We start from the raw sequence: 23290 nt of genomic DNA, 5'->3' as shown, positions 1-23290 counted from the left end.
GAATCAAACGGAGTAAACGAGTCGGTGGATGTACGTCATTGGATCTTGTTACACAAACACACACACACACATCGAATTACGGTCGATTGCACGATCCTATCGAGCGGTGAAAGGGCTCCGCGACGATCGGACCCGATGTCTGGTTTCCGCGACGCGAAACAACAATCGCGTCGATCGTCGCACGATGATCTTTCTATCCGACGTTAATTATCGCGTATGGCGAACACGGGCGAGGCGTTCGCGAGATTACGAAATTTTTCAAAAGGGAATTACCAAATCGTTGTCGAAGCATTGTTATTTAATCGCCGGCTTACCTTGTTCGCCAACAGCTGCTCCACTTGCGTAAGCGTCTTCGGGGTGGTGCTGGCTCTGGTATTGCTCTGCAGCTGCGTGAATCATAGCAACGTGTCATCGACGGCAAATGTAGATCCCGTTTTTCCGGTTCGATTGAACTTAAAGGGGTATACCAGTGCAATCTCTTGTTTTTTTTACAAGTATTAAAACTTCTAAAGTTCACGATGATTCTTTAAAGGACGCGAGTTGTAGCACTCGGATATAGCAAGCTTTAAAAGTATTTTTCGAGGAACTATATTTTTTAGAATGGTATCCATGATTTATCCGCGAAAGGTATCATAGCTTCTCTGCAAAGGTCCCTAACAAAGTTAAATTCCTAATAAGTACTTTGCACAGGAATACCCCTTTAACACGTCGACGCCGGTTTGACCCATCAGGTCACACGTGTCATTATAAACTTAATATTATTATTTAATTTTTGTAAATTTCGGGCGCCGAAAATCGTGAATATCGACGCGGACGTCAACGTGTTAACAAATTCCTCCTCGCTGATGCTTCACTCACCAGCGAATTCAAGAACGCTAGATCGCCGAACGTCGTGCCAAACATGTTCTGCGGTTGCGCGTTCGGCACGTTGGCCCGCAGGTTGAACGGAGGCGTCACGAAATTTGGATTAGGCGTGACGCTAGGGGAAGGCGTGATCGTCACCCGAGGCACAAAATTTGTTGCTGACTGCGGCATGATAGTGGCCGGTGGTCTCGTCGTTGCTGGAGCCATCGTCGTTGTCGTTGTTGTTGTAGTGGTTGTTGTCGTGGTTGGAACCGTTGTAGTCCTAGCAGTGGTTGCAGGAGGAGCCGACGTCGTTGCAGCAGCAGTTACGGTAGGCATCGCTGCCGTTGTCGGTGGTCTAGCCGATGGCCGAGCAGCTGACACAAAGTTTGCGATCGCGCTGGTAAACGGCGTGAAGATCTCGACGAACGGGTTGATGGGCCGCGGGGCCGGCTGGTCCGCCGAGTCGTCCTGAAAGTTTGGAAGGTTTAATTGCAGCTCAGAGAATACCACAGGCGATTGGGTCGAGGTTTTTGGAAAAGCTTTGAGTCAATCATGTCAAAATTTTAGCAAAATCTCGAGTCAATGATCAAAGTGCTCAAGTAATCTACTGACCAGCGTATTAGAAGCGACGGAAGCCGTAATCACCGGCGAGGAGGTGGTGATCCCGAAAATCTGATCCAGTGGATCCCTCCACGGGAATCCGGGCGGAGCCGTCACGCGTCCGTTGGGTTCGTTGCTCAAGAGATTGTTGAACGACGGCACGGGCGGCGACGGATCTCGACCTTCGTTCGTTGCAGTCTAAATCGAGCAAACATTTCTCCCATTTACAAACCATTAGTTTCTCTTTTCTTGGCAATTGTAATCGGTTCTCTATCCGAACTTCGATGGTCAACGCTAAACCTATCATACTGTACGGTTTTATAGAATCGTTAGGGTATAAAATAATAATAATCGAGTCAATCGATCGAAATTTCTTTGGGATGTTACCAAATTTGTCAAGATACTTTGTCGTGAACCGAGAAAGGGAACGTGCTACGCGAAAGGATTAAAATCGACTATGAAACATGTATTTGCCTCGATTCGATTTTCACGGAACGATTTATGGGAATGGAGATTTACTTACAGCTACCGAATTGATATTTACACTGACAACGCGCGGGTTCGTGGTGGATGCCTCGTCGGTCCAATAGTTGACGAACTTGTCCTGAAAGATGGCAGATTTTGTATTTATTTATGAAAAAAGCACAAATGGATAAATTGACTTGATACGCGATAAAAATATAAAAAGAGAAAGACAAGAAAAGGGTAAACGACTATCACTGTTTTATAGCCATAAGATATAATACTTTTATAATATTTTTATAATTAAAAATTGTTAGATCACAGAAAAAGATAATACTATAGTCGCGTATCGTGTCGATAGCACAGTATAATCACTGATAACACAATTAGTACCAAGATTATTCATCCTACGTGAAAATCTTACAATACAACATTTCTCTAGATTAAGCGACAATTTGTTTAAAGTACGCCAGTTCAGAGGTCTATTCGAACGATACCGAAGCAAGGAAGCGCGGTGGAGCGCTGTCAATGGCAAGAGATATTTTCGGCAGATTCGTCTCTCTTTCTCTCCGATTCGATGATTCTCCTTTTCGGTGGTTCTTTTTTTTTCGAGAGAGAGATACGACGGAGCGCTGAAAGAATCAGCCGCGAACGTCGTTGTAAATCATGCTCTGTCTCTCTTGGTTTCTTACCTGTCCGATGTACACGGAGCTGCGTTGACCTCCGGCCTCTTTCGTCCTGGTGGCCTCGTCCCTCTCTCGATCTTGGACGATACGACCGCCCTGCGAATCGGTCGGCGGTCGACCGGTACTTACTATCGGCGTCAGCCGACCAGCATTCGCAGACATCGCGCCCGACGTTGTCCCCATTTGCGTATTCAATGGACCGTCGCTCTAAACAGCACGAAATCATTCGAATTCCTTTAATACGATCGACCATCACCCCTTCAAACTCCGTCTCGAACGTCCGCACGCTGAAAATTTCATCGTTTTCTTCCGATATTTTTCCAAGGGATCAACAAAGCGATAAATGGGCCTTTGACATTTTTCGAGAATTTTCAGCCATTTTTCAGCAATCGAATAAACTAAATTGCCATTAACCTCTTATGCTAGATTTTACGCAAACAAATTACCATTTTCTTAATATACATATTTTTTTGGTATAGCTATATATATTCTTTTCTTAAGATAAAATAAATTATTTTACTTATTGTATATTATTATTTTACAATCGTAATTATTTTCATAGAATAATTGAGTAAAGCACGAAACATTCAAGAAAACCTCTATAGCAACGAGCCTAAAAAATTAATATAAATAAATATGAAAAAACTAATAAAGTCTGCAAGAAGTAATTTTAAAAAATTAGTTTTGATTGTAGAATAGAGCTCGGAATTGTTGCAAACGTAGCCGACAGTAAAGTTATGGAAACGGCTCGCCGTCCGAGGGTTGCATTGTGGGAAACCGTGGAACGATCGATCAAAGTTTCAGCGTGGCCGACGCGGGTCACGAGAGAGATCTGTCGTCGGGCCCGTATGCGCGCGGAGGTTGAACGACGACGACGACGGATCGATGGAATCCTGTTTTCAAGAGAGTTTATCGAATACCACTTCTGTTCGGCGCGCAACGCCGTGTTTCCTCTTCCCTTTCGCGCGAATTACATCGCAATGAGAATTCTACAATAAAAACGTGCAATAATCTCGTGTGCGTGGTGCGTGGAGATACGTAAAATACTATTTACAGAGCTGGACTTATGTACAGTGATATATACAGATCTTATACGATTTACGACGAGGTCGAGTGGGCATTTGATAAATTCTTCTTAGTGGCGCGCGCGATAGAGAGAGACGATAGAGAGACAAAAAAAAATAGAAAAGAAAGATGAAGATAGACGTTCCGACAACAAACGTGTCGCGACAGTTTGTACAGAATTTCCACAAGACAAATTAATTTGTCGCGACATTGGAAAATTAGTTTATTACTCGACCAAAAAAAGTGCTACTTCAACGAAACCAAAGCGTTAAACAAGGTGCGAGTATCCCGCGCCATTTCCAGCGTGAATCGCGTCGATTAAAAAGGGGACATATATGCAACAATCAGAGCTTGCAATGTCTTCTTTTCTTTCAAATTTTTGATCTTGAAATTTCTTTCGAATTTTCAAAATTTCGTCGACTCCTATTCGCACTGTTATGAGCGCTGGTCCAGCAAGAAAGACTATGGAGTCTCGAGAGATCCTTTTCCTTCTCCTCACGGCATAACAGTACGAATAGGAGCCGCGTCGATTAGCATACTGTGATTCGCGTTCACGCGGCAATGGCGACGGTCGAGAAAGAACCAAAGTGAAAACCGAGCGAAGAAAACGTAATACGTTCGCGGGAAACGATCTCTCGCGAACGGCTAACGATCGTTGATGAACAGGTGGAATAAGAGATACCATTTGGTCGGCGGTCGGGACGCTAGCAGGGGTACCAAGTGGCCCCGTGAGATCGGGTCCACCTCCATCGGGGCCGACGATCGCGTTACCAGTAAGGCCAAGATCAACAGTGCCGGCAGGGCTTCCGACGTTTCCCATTGGCTCGGGTCTACGGTTATTACTGTAGTAGACCGGGCCTTGATACCGATTGTAAGCATCGCCTTGGTTAGCCTGGTTATAATACGGTCTGGGCGGTGGCCTGTTAGTGGTAGTGGTAGTGCTAAGTGAGAACACAACCTCGACCGGGTTCCTAGGTGGATCCGGTATAATCGTTCCGTTCGGGAATTTCCGGACCAGCCTGCCGTCCGGGAAGATACCGAATATCACGTACGGGCTGTCCACGTTCCGAGCGTCGATCAGGTTGTCCTCCGGCCGTTTCCGTACGATCGTTTTGTTCGGATAGATCCCGTAGATCAAGTAATCCCGTAGCGGAGCCCTGGTGGTCGAGCTCAGGCTGAAACGTGGCGCGGGCGTCAATCGGCTGGCGCCGAAACGTCCCAGATACGGCGCGGTCGAGCCTCCGTCCGATATTCTAGCTCCCATAGGAGCAGGAGCAGGAGCAGGAACGCTAGCGTTTCCAGGTGCAGCGGCCATGGTCCCAGGTGCGACCGTGGTGGTCGCCGGCGTGGTCGACACTAGGTTCTCATTCACGTCAACGGTAGTGGTCACCGTCGTCTCGGTGACCGGCGTCACGGTGATGACCTCCGTACTCGTCGTCATCGTCGTGGTCGTTGTCGTCGCTGTGCTAGATTCAGTCGACGTCGGCGTCTCGGTCGTCGGTGTCGCGGTGGTAACGGTGGAGGGGGATGAAGAGAAGGATTGAGAGGACGATGGCGGTGGTGGTGGTGGTGGTGTGGTCGTGGGTGTGATCTCGGTCGTTTGGCCGATTCCCGAACCAGCCGTCCCTTGGGCGGTTGCCGATGTCGTATCCTGGAAACGGGCAACAGTTGGAGTTTCGTTGTCGAGGTTCGGGGTCGTTTGGGAGGAGAAGACGTTCGTCGTCTGTTGTTCGGGCAAGTTAGTGGTGGCCTCCGTCGGGGCCATCGTGGTAGACGTTAGAACGGACGTTTGTTGGTTAGTAGTAGTGAGCCCGGCGACATCCATCGAATCGAGATTCGGTGTTGTCGTCGGCGCAGTGGTCGGCACCGTGGTTTGCACGGTGCTCGACTCGGGGGACGTCGACGGTGCACTGGTAACCGTATTTACACGGGACAGGATGGATTCGGGAGCCGTAACCGTGGTAGTAGCTGCATCGGGCTGGTTAGTGTTAGCGTCCACACCAGGCTGGGTCGTCGGCGACCCGGTTAATGGTGCTACAGATTCCGTGGGAGCTACTTCCGGTCCTACCGTCGTTTCGGTCTCCGTCGTCGCGACCGGGCCGAGCGTCGTAGGATCGTTCGCGGTTGTCGCGACCGTCGCGTCCGAGGTTCGTGTGCTCGCAGTCTGTGTTTGTGTCGTTGTGTCTGCCGCGAGCGACGGGGTTGTAGTCGACGGGGCGGTGGTCGACGCCTCGGCGGGAGCTGCCAACGTTGGCACGGTTTCTACGTCGGGCGGGGTAGCAGTCTGCGGGGCGGTAGTGGTCGCAGCCGAGGAACTCTCCGCGGGCATAGCGCTCGTAGATTCAACGGAATCCACTTCGTTCTGGGCGGGGTCAACGGAAACGGTGGTTAATTCCGCCGGGGTGGCCTGCGACTCTAGGGTCACCGTCGTAACCTCCGGGGTCGTCGACGACGACGACGACGGTTCTGCGGTGGTAGTTGCGTCGTCGTTCGAGCTTTCGGCGGACAGTCTGGTCTCGTTCATCTGTTCCGAGATTAGTGTCTTGGCGATGGACATTAATTCGGTTAGTAGAGTGTCAGTGGTGGAAGCAACCACCTGGGCGGTGGTTGTCTCCGGCATCTCCCTGGGATCGTCGGTTGTTTGGGGGTCTTGTGTCGTGGTCGTCGTTGCCGGTGGATTTGGCGCGGTGACCGGATCGGTTTGGTCCTGGGCTGCCTGGGTGGTTACCATCGAGCCGGACCGATCGGTCTCGGTCTCGGTCTCGGTCGCGGGCGTGGTCGCGGTCGCGGTAGCAGGCGACGGGGTTGTTACTGAACCTACTGCGCTCTGTGCGGCGACCCGATTGGTCGTCGACGCGTCCGGTTGCTCCGTGGCGGTGGCTTGGGTGGTAGGCTGGGTGGTCGTTTCCGAATCCCTTTGGGTCGTCTCGGGTCCCCTCAACTGCGCCAGAACCTCCAGAGTGCTCATCCGGCTTCCCGAGTCCAGGATCGCGTTCGATATATCCGGGATGGGGGTGATCGTGGTGGACGTGTCTTGCGGGGGAACCGTAGTCGTGTTCAGGCTCGCTTGCAAACGGGAGAGGATGTCCTGCGCGAAGTCTATCAATCGGTTTCGGACCGTGGACACCGCGATCGACGCGGTGGTCGTCTCCACGTCGATCAGATTGTTCGAGACCGACTCCGTGGTGGTGGTAGACTCGGTCGTACTGGACTGGGTCGAGTCGGAAAGCTCTATGGTGTTACTCTCTATGTTCTCGGAGGTCGAGGAGGCGTCGGTGGTAGTTGGGACTTCGGTGGTTTCGGCGGCGGTCGCCGGGGGTTCTGTCGATAGCGTGGTCGGCACTCTGCCGTAGAGCTCGGTGCTGCCAACCTGGGGCAAGTAGCCGACGGTGGTGGGACCGGCTGAGGGTTTCGCTAGGTTCCCTAGGATCCTCACCACCGCGGTTTGGTCGAACGGGGCTGCCGTCGACGTTTCCATGGTGGTGGACATAGTGGTGGACATGGTGGTGGACATGGAGGTAGTCTCGGTGGTGGGTGATTCGGATTGCGCGGGCATTGGTGGAACGCCGGTGGAAACCGTGGACGGTTCTGTGGGAACCTGCTCCGTGGTGGAGGACGACTCTGTGATCGTTTGATCATCGGCGGAGGAAGCTACCGTGCTCGTGGAGGCTTGCTCGGTACTGGAGGACGATTCCGCGCCCGTGGAGGGCTGCTCGGTCGTCGAAGGGTTTTCGGGGGCCGCCGTGGTTGCCACGGGGGTGGTGGAGCTCGCCGGTTCTTCGCCTAATCTCGGGATCAATGTGCTATCCTGAACGGTGGTTGTGTCTGGGGTCTGTGTTGTTTCGCTGGTGGTAGAGACCGTGGGGCTTGCGGTGTCATTGTTAGGATTATTGCCGGTGACGTTAACGGCTGGGGCGTTAGGGTCTACCTGGGGAACCCCGTTAACTTGTGTCGGCTGCTGTACGCCCTGTAACTGTTCGTTCCTGATGCTAACGGTCTCCACCGCCTGATACAGGGTCAAGAGTCGCGGTTCCCCGGGGCTCGAGACTTCGATCGGTGGTGCCAAACCGGAGTTCTAGAATCAGAAAGTTAATGCGTGCAGGGTGCTGTACATGACACGGTGTGCCAGGGCGATCTCTTTCTAGATACGACGATCTTATTTCTATGTACAGTTTCGATGTCCACGGTGCGTCGCAGTCCGCGTTCCGGCGGCAAGTCGGCGTATTTACACGGTCGAACGATGGGAGACAATTAAGTGTCAGGTGTTCGTTCTCTTTACTTCGTTGACCGTTGGACGGCGGACATTTTTCAGCATTTATGGCAACCATGGCTAGATTTAATCAAAGCATTCATTTTTATTTGTATTAGGTTGGTGAATAAACTCGCAGAGTTTCTGTCTTCGATATTCCATTTCTAAATCTAAAACATCACGAAAAATTAAATTATTCGAAAAATTACAATTTTGTAAAACTGGAAGGACATTTTTCCACTTTGTTAATTAACGCACAAATTATTATAAAATAAAAGTAAGAACTCTACGAATTTATTCGTAAACCCAACATATCATTAAAACCTGTTTCTTTGTTGAGAGCAGAGTTAATCTTCTTTTCAATATTAATATTTAATAATTATATATGACTGCCATAAAATTCGAGTTTGCAGCCCCGGTGTCCGCCATCCAAGGGTTAAAACCCTCGAACGATCCCGGCTCCGCAGGAACCGTCGCTTCGATCTACCGACTCGATAGGCTCGATAAATAATCGACGAAGTCGAACGGAGTCCTCGAGGATCGAGAAAGGATTAGTCGACTATCGTACTACCAATTACAGGCAACTCCTAGGAAACTCGTAATCGAGTGAGCATACACCATCTCTTGGCAGCGATACGAACTACGTAAAGAAGAGGAAAACGCGAGTGGCTGTGCCCACGGGTGTACCGAGGAGTGCACATGTGCGAGAGTTAGAAACTCGTTCTTCGCCGATACTAACTGGCGATGCAGAGAGACCGGTCGACCGCTCACTTTGACTTTTTATTTTTTCACACGATCGGAATTTCACGGAGCTGTTGATTCCCTCTCATAGAGGTCTCCAGCGATCCGAGTTCCATGGAAACTATATAACAACGAGCTTCATCTATTCCTCTTTATTATTTAAAATTCAAATATGCTACGAAATGAAAAGATCGAAGGAGCATCGTTTTCGCGAATGGGTCGACGATCTTTAACCCCTTGCACTATTGCTCCTATTATATTGCTTTGACCATCACTTATTTGTTCTTAATATTTTATTAAATTTATTTATTTTCATTTTATTTAAGTTTCTATACTCTGATAACAGAAGAATTTATTTTCACTTTGTTGTAAAAGAAATTAATTATTTTTTTTGCATAAAATTTTCACTAAGAGACTGCCTCGTTATTATAGTGCAAAGGGTCAACAAAGCTGCCCGCGTGCGCGGTGCCAATTCGGGGTTTCGTTGCTTCTGTCCGGCCGAAAAACGATCCCGATCCACCCACGTGTTTCGAGGTAGTTTTAACGGACACACGCATTATGCAGCATCCACTTACTTTCACTGGTTACCGCGCGCGGAACGCCGTGGAGCGATCACGAAAACGTGGCTATGCAATCGGAATGCGACGGCCTGCTAGAAAGCGAGGTCTCCCGTTACGAAAAATCAGCGCGAAGAAATTCATTCATTCGACCGTGGGTCATAGAGACGCGTGACATTTATTGAACGCGTGCAGCTTCGCGTAAAAAACGAGCACGGGGAAAAAAGGTATAGCTCGGTTAAATGGACTCGCGCTACAACGAACGGAACGGATACTTTTACGAGTCGACGTTGCTTGCCCGGCCTTAACCGTCGGAACTACTTACGGACTGAAAAATTGCCAAGAGAGTTAATGCTCTTTCGTAGGAGTTTTGTTCCTTTAAATTGGTTTAATTATGTTCAACTAATTTACGTAAGCCAAGTAAATTGATTTAAGTAAATTAAATTAAATTAATTTAAGGTACTTAAATTAATTTATTTTTCTTTAAATATCGAGTCGACGTTAAGCAACAGCTGCGGTATATATACAGCGGAGACTCCCTTATCCGAATATTTATTTTCAAAATATTCTGGTATCCAAACGTTCCATGATCTGATCATCGTACATATTTAGATACATTATTGATACAATTTCCATACAAATTGTTAGATAATAGAATGTTTCTATTCAATTTCATCAAATAAGTTGAAAGCAAAAATCAATGAAATAGATGGTTTATTTATTAACCACCGGATATGTTTAAGTTGCGAAGGCATGCGATATGATTTAATTTGACTCTTCTGATCGTTATTGTTTTATTGAAGCGATTCGTTACCTGAAATATCTCAAATAGAAAGGAAGTAATTTATAGCTTTCTTTAATTAATTCTAGTTAAAGTTCTCATAGTGTGAAATAGTTAATTATTCCCATAATCGATTTATAATTCTAATAGTTTCGATATCAGGATGTTAGAAAAACTACCCTTCGGGAGTCCCCGCTGCATAATTAAGCCGTGGACGCGTTTAGAGTTTCGAGAAGAACGAACAACTGCTGTGTCGCGTGCAATCCAGAAAGCAGAACATTTATTACCAAAGTTGTATATGCGTGAATATATTATATATATATAAAACATCCATATACTATATACGTATATGTATATATACAGTATGATACAGTATATTTGTATTTGATACGTAAGTGACAACGTAAGTGCCTGTACATATTAGTCTACGGGAACCCAAGACAAAGAAAAAGATACCACGAAATCACGAACTAAGAGACGTTAATCACAAATTATATTATTAGTTAGGTATATTTTTTCTTTTTTTTTTTATTGATTTTCTGTTATCTCTGTTGTTGTATTTTTAATGAATCAACGTGAGATTCTACTGTACTTTGTTGTTCGAGAATTATTCACAAATGATGGAAAGTTTGTCGTGCGATCGATACCGGCGATGATGTTATTATTAGTCGTGTACATATTTCCTGCGAAATCAATTCGTTATTAAAACACACTGTTGGAGAGAAAAGATTAATAGAAAGATAAGAGAGAAGTACGGAAATAAAAAAAAAGAAAAACTAGTCGTAGGCGGTAATAACTCTTCGGGAACAGCATTAATTCCTGGAATATCGACGAGAAGAAACATTGGTAATGATTAATGGTTGATGGCGTGTGTATCGGCAGTGGTGCGCGCGCGCGCGCGACTCGAATCGCGCACCGTCAACGCAAATTATTTGTCTCTACGTCAATAGAATCGTCGAGATTCCCCGACGTGGTTGCGATGACACCGATCCGTTCGGTCCAGGACGGTGGCGCGACCGCTTCCATCTCCTCGGACATCTTCGTGGTGAATACCTTTGAAGCACACAAAAAAACGACCACACTGACTTCACTTTGTTAGCCTTCGATCCTTCTTCCGTCCACGTAACCTTACCTCCGCAATTAGCGAGACACCGTCTCACTCTCTCTCTCTCTCTCTCTCTGTTTTTTCTGTTTCTTTCACGGGTTGTGCGTTTCGTAATTTTCAAACGCAACTAAATAATAAACTCGGTTTTGATTTCGATCGAATCTACGTACGGTTCTCGGGTATACTCTCGTCTCGTCTCGTCTCGACCTATCTAAACCACTGTAAATGGAACACGCTAAACCGAGAACACAAGTATCCTATAAGAATTATTTCGGCGAGAGAAAACTGTTCTTTCAAAAGTCGAATTAGTAACTTTTTCCTGGAATCGTAAGTTGGACAGATACATTAGGTTGTCCCATAAGTTCTTTTCGCGCCCCGCTACGAGTAACTCTAACTGGCTGTTTTTTTATATAAACATGCAGGCTTATCTCTTAGCCGTTTATGGCATCGGTTTCAGTCGTTCCAGAGCTCGTTCGAAGTACGTCTCGTTGGTGACAAAGTCTCTTTTAACATTTTTTTCTGCGCCGTTCGATATGGAGAGCCAAAAGAAGCATTTGCGGCATGTTATGCTTCGTTGCTTTGAAAAAGGCAATAGTGCAAAGGGCACTGCAGACGAGATTTGCACCGTTTACGGGAGCGGTACTGCGACTATTAGGACCAACCGCGATTGGTTTGAAAAATTTCGAGATGAAAGATGAGGACCGCAGTGACCGCCGAGCAGCGACGGATGAAGAAACGGAAGAAACTTATGGGACACCTTAATATTTTGTACTATAATTGTTGGCTCACGAGAGAGAATAGTTCGTGGTGAAAATGATCTTACCTCCACGGGGGTCACTGGAGTGGTGGACGAGCTGGTGATCGATGGCACGGTGGGCTGGTAGCCGTTGTTCTGCTTCCTGACAAACAATTCGGCACCCTTGTACCTCGCGCTGAATCGCGGCGGTGCTCCGCTCGGCGTGATCCTAGGAGCCGAATTCTGTTCGCAAACGATAGCAGAAACGTGAGCATCATCCGTTCGACAAACCATATCATTTTCCTCGGATCACTTTTTACAATAATATACAATATTACCAATCGAATGTTAATCGTCTACTGTCCTATTTTTTTAAGTTACTCTACCGCGACGCATTCCCATTCGCGTGCACGTTTATCCAGTTATTCACAACGAGTCGTTGAACAATATGTACAAGTCGCGTGCTGCACTGTGCATTCAACACGCGATCGCGTTAAACACATTGTTTACGTGCCAGTATCGGAACTACGATTAACACTATTTTTACTAATTTTTTTTACTATTTTTACCTTTTAAATTTGAATTCATTTACGAAGTTTTCTCAAATTTCTATTCTTTTCTGATTTTAATGGATAATTTTAATGAATAACTTTCCATATTTAATAAATAAATAAATTTGCGATTCTATTTATATCGTGGTATATTCGTACGATTGTAAAATTCATTCGATAAATACACACGTGTACGAAAAGTGATAAAAATAGTGTTAAATTGCCTCTGTAAAGTACCACAAGATTTTTACCTTCTTCGAGTAGAGTTAAGAGTTATTTAATTAACGAGCAACGACACCCCTAACAAATGCATCCGTTTTCATATTTAGCCCTCTGCACTCGACGACTCCGTGGAATCGTTAAAGACTCGCTTCATCATTTCTCAAAATAATTGCTCGGTTTCAGAGTCAGCTTCGAGTGTAAAGGGTTAGCTCCACTCCACATTAAACGTCTAAAAACCGTCTCGAGTAAAGAGTCAGATAATCAGAATCCGATTGGAACTTCTCGAAGGAGATTTCCGCGATAAAAGAAAAATGTCTCGAGATGAAGAGATTATCTCTCGAATAGCAACCGAGGAAAATCGATTTGTAACGAATAATATAAGTAAATGAAATTACCGCGTTGTTAACGTTACTGTAAGCGCTGGAGAACACCGGCGTCTTGTTACCAAGCGAGTTAAGCAGCGGCGCGACGGTGCTTCGCAGCTGTTCGAGGAGCGAGGCGTTGTTCGCGGTGATGTACGCTGTTCTGGTAGGGCTGAAGATGTTCGTGTTGCCGCTGTCGCCGTTGCTGCTGCCGGTAATGCCGGTAATGCCGGTGTCGTTCGGCTGCCGCGTATCGTTCGCGATCATCAGGTTCAGCTGAGGTTCCTGCGATACCGATGGAGCCGTCGCGGCGGTCGCGTTCGGCGCGGCGGTGTACTTGGGCGATCTCGGGGTGATGGCGACACCGGTGCTTTCTGTCCTCGCGGTCGTCTCCACCGCCGTGGTCGGGATGTCCGAGTGTCTTCTGTAGGTAGCGGTCCTGGGTCTGAACTCGAGCTTCTTGGTCTGCGTGGGCGGTTTCTCGGTGCTGGTCGGTTTCAGCTTGGATTCCGTAGTCTTCACGGCTGCCTTCTTCCTGGAGTATCTGCTGGTAGCCAGCGTAGTCTTCGTAGGGCCCTGGTACTCGGTCTTCTCCGCCGTGGTCCTATCCTTGGGATTCTTGCTGTACCGGGGCCGGAAAGTGGGCTTGGTAGCGCTCTCGAAGAACTTTGACTTCTTCGGGGCGATCTCTTCGTTGGAACTGTCCGACTGCTTCTGTCTCGAGGTCAGCTTGGTGACCCCCTTCGTTAAGGGCTTGCCGGTGGTTTCGGTGGTAGGGTCGGGGACGGGGGTCGCGGATTGCTCGTTGGTCTTTCTTCCGCGCGACCGATAGGCGTACGCTTTCTTGGGCTTGAATGTGGTGATGTGGTCGTGGGCTCTGGCCAGGCCCTTGGCGTTCTTGCTGATCGGCGAGCCTTCTTCTTTCGATCGTTTGCCACCGCGGGTAGTCGAATGAACGCTGGTCGGCTCCTGAGTGGTGGTCAAAGCTTCCTCCGTGGGAACGGTGACGACGGAGGGACCTGGCCGGAAAGGCTTCGTGGTGTCCTCCACCCTCTCCTCGACCGAGATCGAGGTGACCATCCTCTCGGCTATGATCTTCCCTTTCTTGTTCGGTCTAGAGGCGATCTTCGAGGGATCCTCGGGACCTTTCCTCGGCCCGAGCTCCGAGGACTTCCCTTGGTCTTCCTGCGAGCTCTCTGTAGAACCCCTGCGACCCGGCTTGGGATACACGGACAGCTTGCTCGTCTCGTCGCTCGGTTTCGGTTTCGGTTTCGGATACAGACTCGCGTTCGGTTTCGGTTTGCTGAAAGAGGAGGAGGCCGTGGTTGCGTCGAGATCATTCTCCTCGATGTTCAACTCTGGCTTGACTAACCTCCTAGCCAGGTCCAGCTTGAGCCTCGATCTCTCGGCGAAGAGTGCCGTGGTCGAGGTCGATTTCTTCACCTGAAAGGTTCGTTCAAAGTGCTCCGTTTTAAGATAGTCGGGACCGTACGTAGGCGAGAGTAAGGCCGCCGGCTCCGCAAGCTCGAGCAGGGAGGGCTCTGTTAGTGTGCCACGGTCTCGACGAGATCTCCGTCGACGGGAGGAGGCGTTCTCAAGGTCGCTCGCTAAGCTTACCACGCGACGAGCAAGAAACGATCGTACACTGACCACGGGGAGGAGGAGGCAAACCGTCGCGACGAGGCTTTCCTACGCGAAGAAGAGAAGCCTGAGGAACCGCAGAAACGAGACGATCCAGGCTGCCATTTGGCTCGTAACGAGCCCGAGCCACGATTTCACGGAACTGGACAACAACTGAAAGGTTTAATCAACACTGTTTGTTAGATCAGGCCGGCGGGATTGGGCGGCGCGCAAATGGGATCGCGAAGGAGTCACGGCGGTGCGGAAGAGTTTGCTGCACGGCCAATGTGAGAACGGTGCACGGGCCGACGGAGGAGACGGTCGGAAAACTGATCGACGCGGCAAGCGTTTACTGTGTACAGTAAATTCTTCCGCATTGTCTCTGTTAGATGTCTACTCGTATTGTCTTTGTTAGATGTCTGCTGATATTGTCTCCGTTAGATGTCTGCTCACATTGTCCTTCTGCTATTCCTACGCCTGTTTTCACACATATGGCTGACAGTTTTCTGATTCAAATGAGACAGATATTTCCGATTAAAATCAAATCTAAAAGGAAATATAATCTCGATTAAATTCCCTTAAATTTTCACAATACTTATTGTATAATTAATTTTATTTCATCGTCGCTGTAACTATACCGAAATGACAAATATGGTTCAAATCGTGCCATCTTTGGTCTAATTTTAATTGCATGGATCCCCTCAATGCGATGAAAACAATTTATAAATAAATAATTTCATATATAAATGTAAGTAATAATGTCAGCAACTACATATAGAGTCGCGAAATTCAAACAATCCTGTCCGGTCTCCCGAAGTCGTCGATTTCCGTTTCAAAGCTGCCAGACAATGCGGAAGTATTTACATCGCACGATCGAATCGCGCCGCGATGGTCGCGCGCGTCCACCGTGTATCGCAGGCTGCTATCTACGCTCCCCCCGTGCACCGGACGTGGACAAGAAAAGAAAGAAAAATCGAACGATTTTCTGTCGGTGTTTGGAAAATAAAAGCGTCGATCAAGCGATTAGCAGCGGTGAAGAAGGTGACATAATTTAGTATCGTTACGGAGAGAGCTGTGAACGATTTTTCTTCTCTATTTTTTTCCGTTCCGAAGTCGATTCTAGAGCGAACGGGAAACCAGTTTACAACGTTTACTGTTCTTCCGCGCGGCTGTCGCGTATCGTGAGTCTATGTGGAATTTTGCAGCGGGACCCCCGTGTACGATCCGCAAGCTGCTACCTTGTTTCTCATTTTTCGACGCTAACGAACCGAGGCATTACGGTCCAGGACGAAAAAAGAAAGCTAACTGTTCGCAACGTCCCATCGAACAGGAAATGGATCCCTTCGTAGAGATCGATATTCCAGTAATTGCAAGAAGGAAGACCACTTAGTTTTATGTAATTTCGGCCAGAAATAAGATCTTTGGCCTCCCTCCGAGACCCGTCGTCGAAAAAAACCGACGTTCATTTCATTGAATTCCATTTCCTTTTCCTTCCCTGGAATTCCATCCTGAAAGCTCTCGCCACGGACGTTCTATCGCGTTATCTCTTCGTTCGTTCAATATTTACGCTGTTTTAACAGCTTCACAGAAAATGTCGCGAATTCGATATTAAAAATCTGGTACTTTAAAAACCTCCATTAGCCGCGTGTTTAATTTTAACAAATAATCGAATTCGAGTAAAAAGTCTTGATATGTGAATAATCAATTGAAGTGAAACAGAAAGATTTAGCTGAAGAAAAGGCACAGGAATTGGCCAGAGTAACCGGGTATCACTCCCCTGTTTTATTATTAGCCGAGTTAGCGCATCTGGTCCGTTCTCAACGTACCCGACGAGGCCTGCGGTATTAAGATCGGTTCCCGCGATGGTATAAATCAAAACATGTTACGCGCAGGTAGGTCAAGCGGAGCGTTCGCTTTCTCCGCGCGGCCGATCTGCCGAAACAAAAGCAATCGAACGAAAATCGAGAACCAGTTTCACGGGTGGTGTTACAGGCGAGAGAGCAGCCGCCGATCAAACGTAACCTGGGGCCCTCTCCCTCGGCAAGTGAAAGACGATCGACGAATAAAAGCGGTGGCGGCGCGGTCTCTCGCGTGTCGCAGGATGAACAAGGCCGCCGTCACGACACATTTCACCCGCGTCGTGGATGATTATCCAGCGTCGTTCTATATTCATCTATCATCGTCAACAGTTCTATATCGTCGGACCTTGAGAGAGAACTCCTCGTCGAGGACCCGTCGCCGATCCTCGGGTTTAGGATATCGTTCCGTCCAGTCTTGTTTGGAGGTGGCACGATATTTCGCCGTAGCATGCTGAACCCCACGATGAGCACAATTCGGGATACGCCGGGCTCGTCCGAGTTCGACCGGCGATCCGCCACAACCACCAGAAAATTCCCACCACGCTTCACACCCCCTTTTTCTTTTTTTTCCATCGACCAAAAGTTTTCCTTCTCTTACGATTGTTAACCACGCACCATTTGTCCAGTCCCGAGTGGTCGTACGATGGTGGCGCACACGCAAGCAAAACGCATTCATGGTCCGCGTCCTTCACCCACATACTCGTATCGTTCGACGTACATGTGCGATCTGAATTTGACTTGGGATGTATACGTGTCTCGGAGAATCGAGAATGACAATAATTGGAAGAGAATGAAAATGTGACGATGAATCAAGGACCAGCTTCTCCACGATTCTACGTAACTCGGGTAAGCAGATGAATGAGTTTAGGATGCTCTCTTCCGAATCTCGGAGATTCTCTCGGAGAATCGAGGAGAGCGTGAGTTTACTGAAGGATCCAGGGGATTGGCTGTACTCTGACGCGTCGACGTACGAGATTAGCGGGCAGATGGAACTTCCGATTCGGAAGAATCCGAAAGCACGCCGATTACGCAAGCTGCTGGCGGGAGCCGAGCGCGTCCGACAGACCTTCGGTGTCTCGCCTTTAGGAAAGCTGAGCGAAAAGCTCGCGGCGATCGGTCTAGGACGCGCGCGGGCAGAGGAGACGGGCGGCGATTCAAGCGGATGATACACGCGATGAATACACAGATATGATAAATTTGCTTGGTGAGCCTTACGCGTTGCGATCCGCTGGCATTTATCAACGTTAGAGGGTTCACAAATAAACTTTGATCCGTGAAATATCGATTTCCTGCGGCCGATGTATCGAGGTCGTCGGACACGATCGGCCTCGAGTTGGTCCTCGATCGTCGGCCGAAGACGCTCGTCTGTGGATCCTACACGAATATCGTTATCGATCTTCAACAAAGTTTTTCCTCGCTTTTTCCTAACGATTTGTCTCCTGCGCGATTGTAATTGTAATGAGATGTTCCACAGTCTTTTCGTAGGTACTTTTTTTTGTTTTTGCCACGGTCGTCACAGTGTGTCCGATTATTGCGTAAAACGGGTGTGTTGTTACGTGCATGCTTGATTAAATTTGTTGGTCGGTGTTAGCGATTTGCCGGTGTACACGTTTTCCTTTCGTTTTAGTCGCGTACGTTCGTTAAAACCAATATACGATCCGATACTTCCGCGACAGTGTCAGTGGTTATATGTCTCTCTCTCTCTCTCTCTCTCGCTCTCTGTGTGTGTTAAGTTGTAAGTATCGTTCGAAAGTAAACCAGAAAATTCGTTCAACTAAAATAGAAGCGTAGAAAAATGGTGTTACGACCAAATATAATTTGATCGGTGATTATATTAAAGAGACTCGGTCGGATGCTGTTAGCTGAGCAGGAGGAACGCTATTATGGTCTCTCTTACCTCCGCTGGCGGTCTAGGAACGGTTTTCGGGGCCGGTGCTTTCGTATTCGAGATCTTCTGAAATCATACTTTCTCGGTTAACACAACTTCGCCGGTTTATTGATCGGCACGGTGGTTGTGCTACTTCGTTCGGGCGTGACGCCCGATTTTATTGCGTATACGCTGCCAAAGAAAAGGATACCGCGCGCGTGCTATCTTTAATTTCTCGCGTTACAATTATGGTACAGTGCGAATGATTAAAAATAGCACGGGTGTGCTATCTTTTCCTTTGGAAGTGTACTTCCAAATTGAAAATCAAGAGAAACCAAGTTGAACCAGGTTAAACCAAGTTTCATGGAACGTTGATCTTTTGTAGGAAACTACGACGAGATATGAAGCGTACTGAGGATGGCGTAGTTGTTATTAGCCGCGATAATCGAACCGATTTAAATCAGGGACTTGAATCATGCCCGGTTGTGCTACGATTTCCGGGACACCCTGTATATTTTAGTAAAATAAAATGTGATCACAGTTGCAAGAAAGGGCGCAACGTATCGCTTTAATTACCGACCGGTGCAAGTGCCTGATTTAACCGGAATTATGAGCCAAGGAACTCACCAGCTGAGACAGCCTGGCTTTGAACTCCGGCGGGTAATTGTCGCTCTCCTCGTTCTCCGTCGGGAGCTTCCCGAACCCGAAGGCTTTGCCGCCCCTTCTGGTGGTGCTGGTCGTCGTGCTGTCCGCCGCGGTGCTCTCCTCGGTGCTCGTCCGCGGCTTCTCGAAGCTCCTCCTGGTCGAGCTCTCCACGGACGTCACGATTTCGGTGCTAGTCGACTGCTCGCTCGACGGAATCACTTCGTTCGTCTGGTCCCTGGCCGAAGGAACCACCGCCGCCCTCGGCAGAGATTCTAAACTGTTCGAGTGACCTGGTCGTCGCCTAAGAGTCCAGCCCGGGTTCCCCGTGGTCCGCGTATCGTTCCTCTGCGCCGTGGGTCGCCTAGCGTCGTTGCCGGCCGCCGGCCCCTCGGTCGAAGGCTTCCGACCTCGGAACCCTAGGCCGTGGTTGAAAAAATCCTCTTTCGTCTGCGCCCTTCCTTGACCAACTCTGCCTCTGGTTCGGTTTCGCCCCGCGCCCTCCGTTGTCGTCGACTGTCTCGGAGTGGTCGTCAATGTCCTGGAACTCGCGGTGGTCGAAGTTGCTGGCGCTGGTGTGGTGCTGGAGAGAAGCTGAGACGTTTCGGAGTTGTCGGAGGTTGTCAACACCTCGGTGACCACTGTCGTCTCTGGCGTGGCTGTTGCCGTTGCGTCTGCTACGAGGGTGCAATGAAAAACTGTTAATGGAATCTTTGGGCCAGGAAAAAAATCTAAGTATGCTACAAATTAATAAAAATCAACACTCTACTCATCGGCTACTTACTCGTTGAAATCGACGTGGTAGCGTTCACCCTGGACCTGTTCCTCCCTCTGCGGCCATCTTGGTCCTGCCCGCGATGATCCACGGACCTTGGTGTCACCTCGGAGATTCTGTTCCGTCTATCCGCAAAATTTCTCTCTCCGTGCACCTTTCGCTTGGCGTCTCTCTCCGAAGCAACCGGGGGTGTCGCCACATTCTCGTAACCCCTGCTCCTCGCTCTAACCCTCTCCGAGCCCTTTCGGCTGTCAGCTCCCCTGGACCGATCCCTGGTGATCGCGTTCTTCTTCCAGGAAACGTTCTGCTCGGTAGCCTCGGTGGTAGCGAGATCGTTGAACTTGGAAGATCCTCTCCTACCGCTTCTCGGTGTCGGAGAAACGGAGTCTGGACTGCCGAGATTGGAGGACCTTCCGCGACCCTTGGACCTCTCCGATCCTCTTCTGGAGCCGGCTCTGTTGAACTCGTTGGTGTCCGATCGCTTCCCCGCTTCTATATGCGTCGTTGTTTGCTGGGGGGAGGTTGGCGAAGAAGGCGTTGCAGACTCGGTGGTCTCCAGCGCCAGAGGAACGTCGACTCTGACGCTTTCGGACTCTGAGAGGATAGCATCCTGGCTCTTGCGAGGGGTCGCGATGTTCTCCTTGTTGTTGGATTTTGATCTACCGGACCTGGTACCTCTTTCCACTCTTTCCGTCGTCGATCTTCGCAGCGAGGCCGTGCTGGTCTCGAAGCTCTCCGCGTTCCGGTTCGCGAACCTCCTGGACGCTGGTATCTGCGTCTTCGAGTCCCGCGACGCGAACGTCGTCTGGATCTTCCTGCCCGTCCTGGACCTCGACGATTCCGTGGTCGCCGTGAAAACCGACGGTCCACCGCTCTCTATCAACCTCTCCGTAACTTCGTACCGAGCGATCGGCCTCGAAGACGGTCTCTTGGATGTCTCCCTCGGGGTATCCGTCGTAACTCCCTGCTCGTCCTTCACTCTGCTCCCGTCGTTGCTCTCGGTCGAGTACCGCTTCCCGTTCCTTCTGTTGATCGTCGGCTCGCCCTTCTTGATCTCGTCGATGTTCTTGCCGAAACTACGCCTCGAGCTGTTCGCCGCGTCGCCGGTAACGTTCTTCTCGGTCGTCTTCGTCGTTCGGAAGTTCGACCGCTTGCTGGACTCGAACTTCGCCTCGGTGATGCCGGTCGTCCCATCGTCGCGTCTGTCGCTGCTGGGAGGTTTCTTCAACTGCGGTGTCCTGTCCCGCGGCGATTTCGATCTCGCGAACGGCAGGCTGGTCGTCGCGTCCTCCGGAGACTTGGTGTTGAACCTCAGAGCCCCACGATCCCTACTGGTAAGCGATTTTTGATCGTCGACCTGGAATTTTGCAGGAATCGTTGTCAGACTTGGTCGTAAAAAATATTTCAATGAAATTTAAACATATACAAGAAGATTTAAACTTGTACTGAAAAAGTAACAGCGATATATTATACAAGAGTAATTTCGTGTCATTTAGGTGTACACTGGGTAGACTTGATTCTGTCGCTGATTATAATATTTAAAAAATTTCGAGACGGATTGCTACAGAACCTTTTACGCGTCGCTAAAATTAACAAGTAGAAAATCATGTAAATTCATAGACTCCCAATAAATCATACGCGAATTACCTTGTCATTATTAAGCATATTGTTAAGCACATTTGAATATTTTATTCAAATAACTTTTGACCGCGACCGGTATACAATAGCCCCATTGTCCGTCGCGTTCGATTTACACGCCCCGTAGCTCCTCGAAAGCTAATACACAAGCAACACAACGTTCGAAGGTTGCGGATCTCTGCGCTGGTTTTTTCGCGACTGTTCTCCGCGTCGTGCAACAAAAAAGTTTGCCTCGTTTCGTCGATCGGAGCTTTCCTCGGGCACAGCTGCAACATTTCTACGGCTCGATCGGCTGATCCAATTAATTTCGCGTTGTGGTCAAGGCGATCTAGACGCCAAGCGATTAGAACTATATTTAAAAGGTTCTACATCCTGTCGGCCGACGTTCGCGCATTCAGATTTATTCAAATGTATGCAGAACTCGCTCGTCCGTCGTTAAAATTCGCTCGACGAGCATCGTAGAACCGAGCGAACAGTGGATTAATTATCTTCCAATCGGTCAATGATTGTTACAGATTATTCTGAAAGGTGAATAGAAATTGGAAGCGATTTCTCCGATCCAGGTAAGAATCAGTTTTCAGTTTCCGAGATCGATTATAGAATACATCGATTATAGATCGATAAATAAATTGTGACAAAGGCTTATAAGTCCTACAAGATATAGTTCGTAATCCAAATAGTCCATAAAATTGGAAAACAATTATCAGTTGCCCTTATATAATATTATTTTTAATATAAATGAACGTATCATTTACATGACGTTACGATTCCAAATCTCGGTACATTGATTTCTATAATTATATGTACTATTCAGTATTCATTCAGTATACATTCATGTATTCATTCAGTACACATTCAGTATTCATTCATCTATTCCATCTATACTTACTGAATGTACTATTACGAGTATGTATTCCTATTCCCAATAAACATTTTGAAACAAGAACAGATAGAAGATACATAAATTGCTCGACGCGACGTTTAGCCACCTAGATTGCCAATTTGCCCGGCCGCGCGTCGGCAGATTAATTAATGCAAGGGGCACAACTTAAGATGCATCCGAACGCAACAATTCTCGTTACCTACTTCCATAATGCGACGGTAACGCGACGATTCACTCGGGCAAAGGGATCTCTATTGCGCGAGAGCAATCGATATTCCTGTCGCAAGCGGCTCGTCACGAAGTGACATCCGAGACACCATCGTCGTTTGAGAAAACACCTGCGACATCAGCGACGGACCCTAATCAGCCGTTGATCGAATGTAATTGGAGCAAAAGAAGGGATCCCGCGAGGAAAGTCGCGTAACAACGCAGAGTGTCTCTGGAGTCTACAGAATGTGTATGACATGTATAGAATGATTTCTGCCGGGAACAGCGCAACCATAAACGCGACTCTTCGCGTGGATTATATTCGAGCATCGTCGGTGGACGAGGGTTTCTAATGAACATGATTACAACGTCTATAAGACAGCCATAAAAGGGGACAAGAAAATAGCCGTGGTTTTCGTATCGCAGGAAGCATAGATCGCGTGCGCCGCAAAAAGATGATCGACTTTCCCTCGATCTTGATCGAAGAAACGGAGCGTCGAAACTGTCCGAAAGCGAGTAGCAAATGAGGAAAAAAATTGGAGGAATTAATTACAGTGGTAATTACATATCGATCGAGGATGCTATCGATTGATCGAGGTTAGAGGATGGTTGGCGAAACTTGTTATTAGCCTGGACCAAAATACTCTTCGGACAGATGAGTCTATCTTAGAGCCGTTCGAAGTCATTTTCTTTCCGTGTCCGACGGTAATGACGGTCGTTCAAATGGCTTCGCGATTTAGCTGATCGGTCGTCGACGATTCTGTCGAAAGACGACAAGATTAATTTATAGATTCGACCTGGTCGCAGTTGTTACGGAAACTTGCGTCATTCGCGAA

General features: G+C 48.2%; 1 protein-coding gene across 1 annotated transcript in view; it reads right to left on the bottom strand.

The window, feature by feature from the left end:
• Positions 1-269: 269 nt before the first annotated feature.
• The window catches only part of LOC144470077 (uncharacterized), a 45441-nt gene continuing 22420 nt past the window's right edge, over positions 270-23290 (bottom strand). Inside the window, exons 3-14 of the mRNA XM_078180885.1 lie at positions 19736-21083; positions 18937-19628; positions 18340-18396; positions 17658-17816; positions 12997-14406; positions 11916-12071; positions 4342-7734; positions 2601-2801; positions 1970-2050; positions 1459-1644; positions 859-1314; positions 270-386 (exon numbers count right to left, since the gene is read on the bottom strand). Of these exons, the coding sequence (XP_078037011.1) occupies positions 270-386; positions 859-1314; positions 1459-1644; positions 1970-2050; positions 2601-2801; positions 4342-7734; positions 11916-12071; positions 12997-14406; positions 17658-17816; positions 18340-18396; positions 18937-19628; positions 19736-21083 (8256 nt within the window). The remainder of the gene's footprint in view (positions 387-858; positions 1315-1458; positions 1645-1969; positions 2051-2600; positions 2802-4341; positions 7735-11915; positions 12072-12996; positions 14407-17657; positions 17817-18339; positions 18397-18936; positions 19629-19735; positions 21084-23290) is intronic.

This window comes from Augochlora pura, chromosome 5, assembly GCF_028453695.1.
Source record: "Augochlora pura isolate Apur16 chromosome 5, APUR_v2.2.1, whole genome shotgun sequence".
Classification (NCBI taxonomy): Eukaryota; Metazoa; Arthropoda; class Insecta; order Hymenoptera; family Halictidae; genus Augochlora; species Augochlora pura.
Note: the sequence above shows the minus strand (reverse complement) of the source record. Positions and strands in the feature narration are given on the sequence as shown.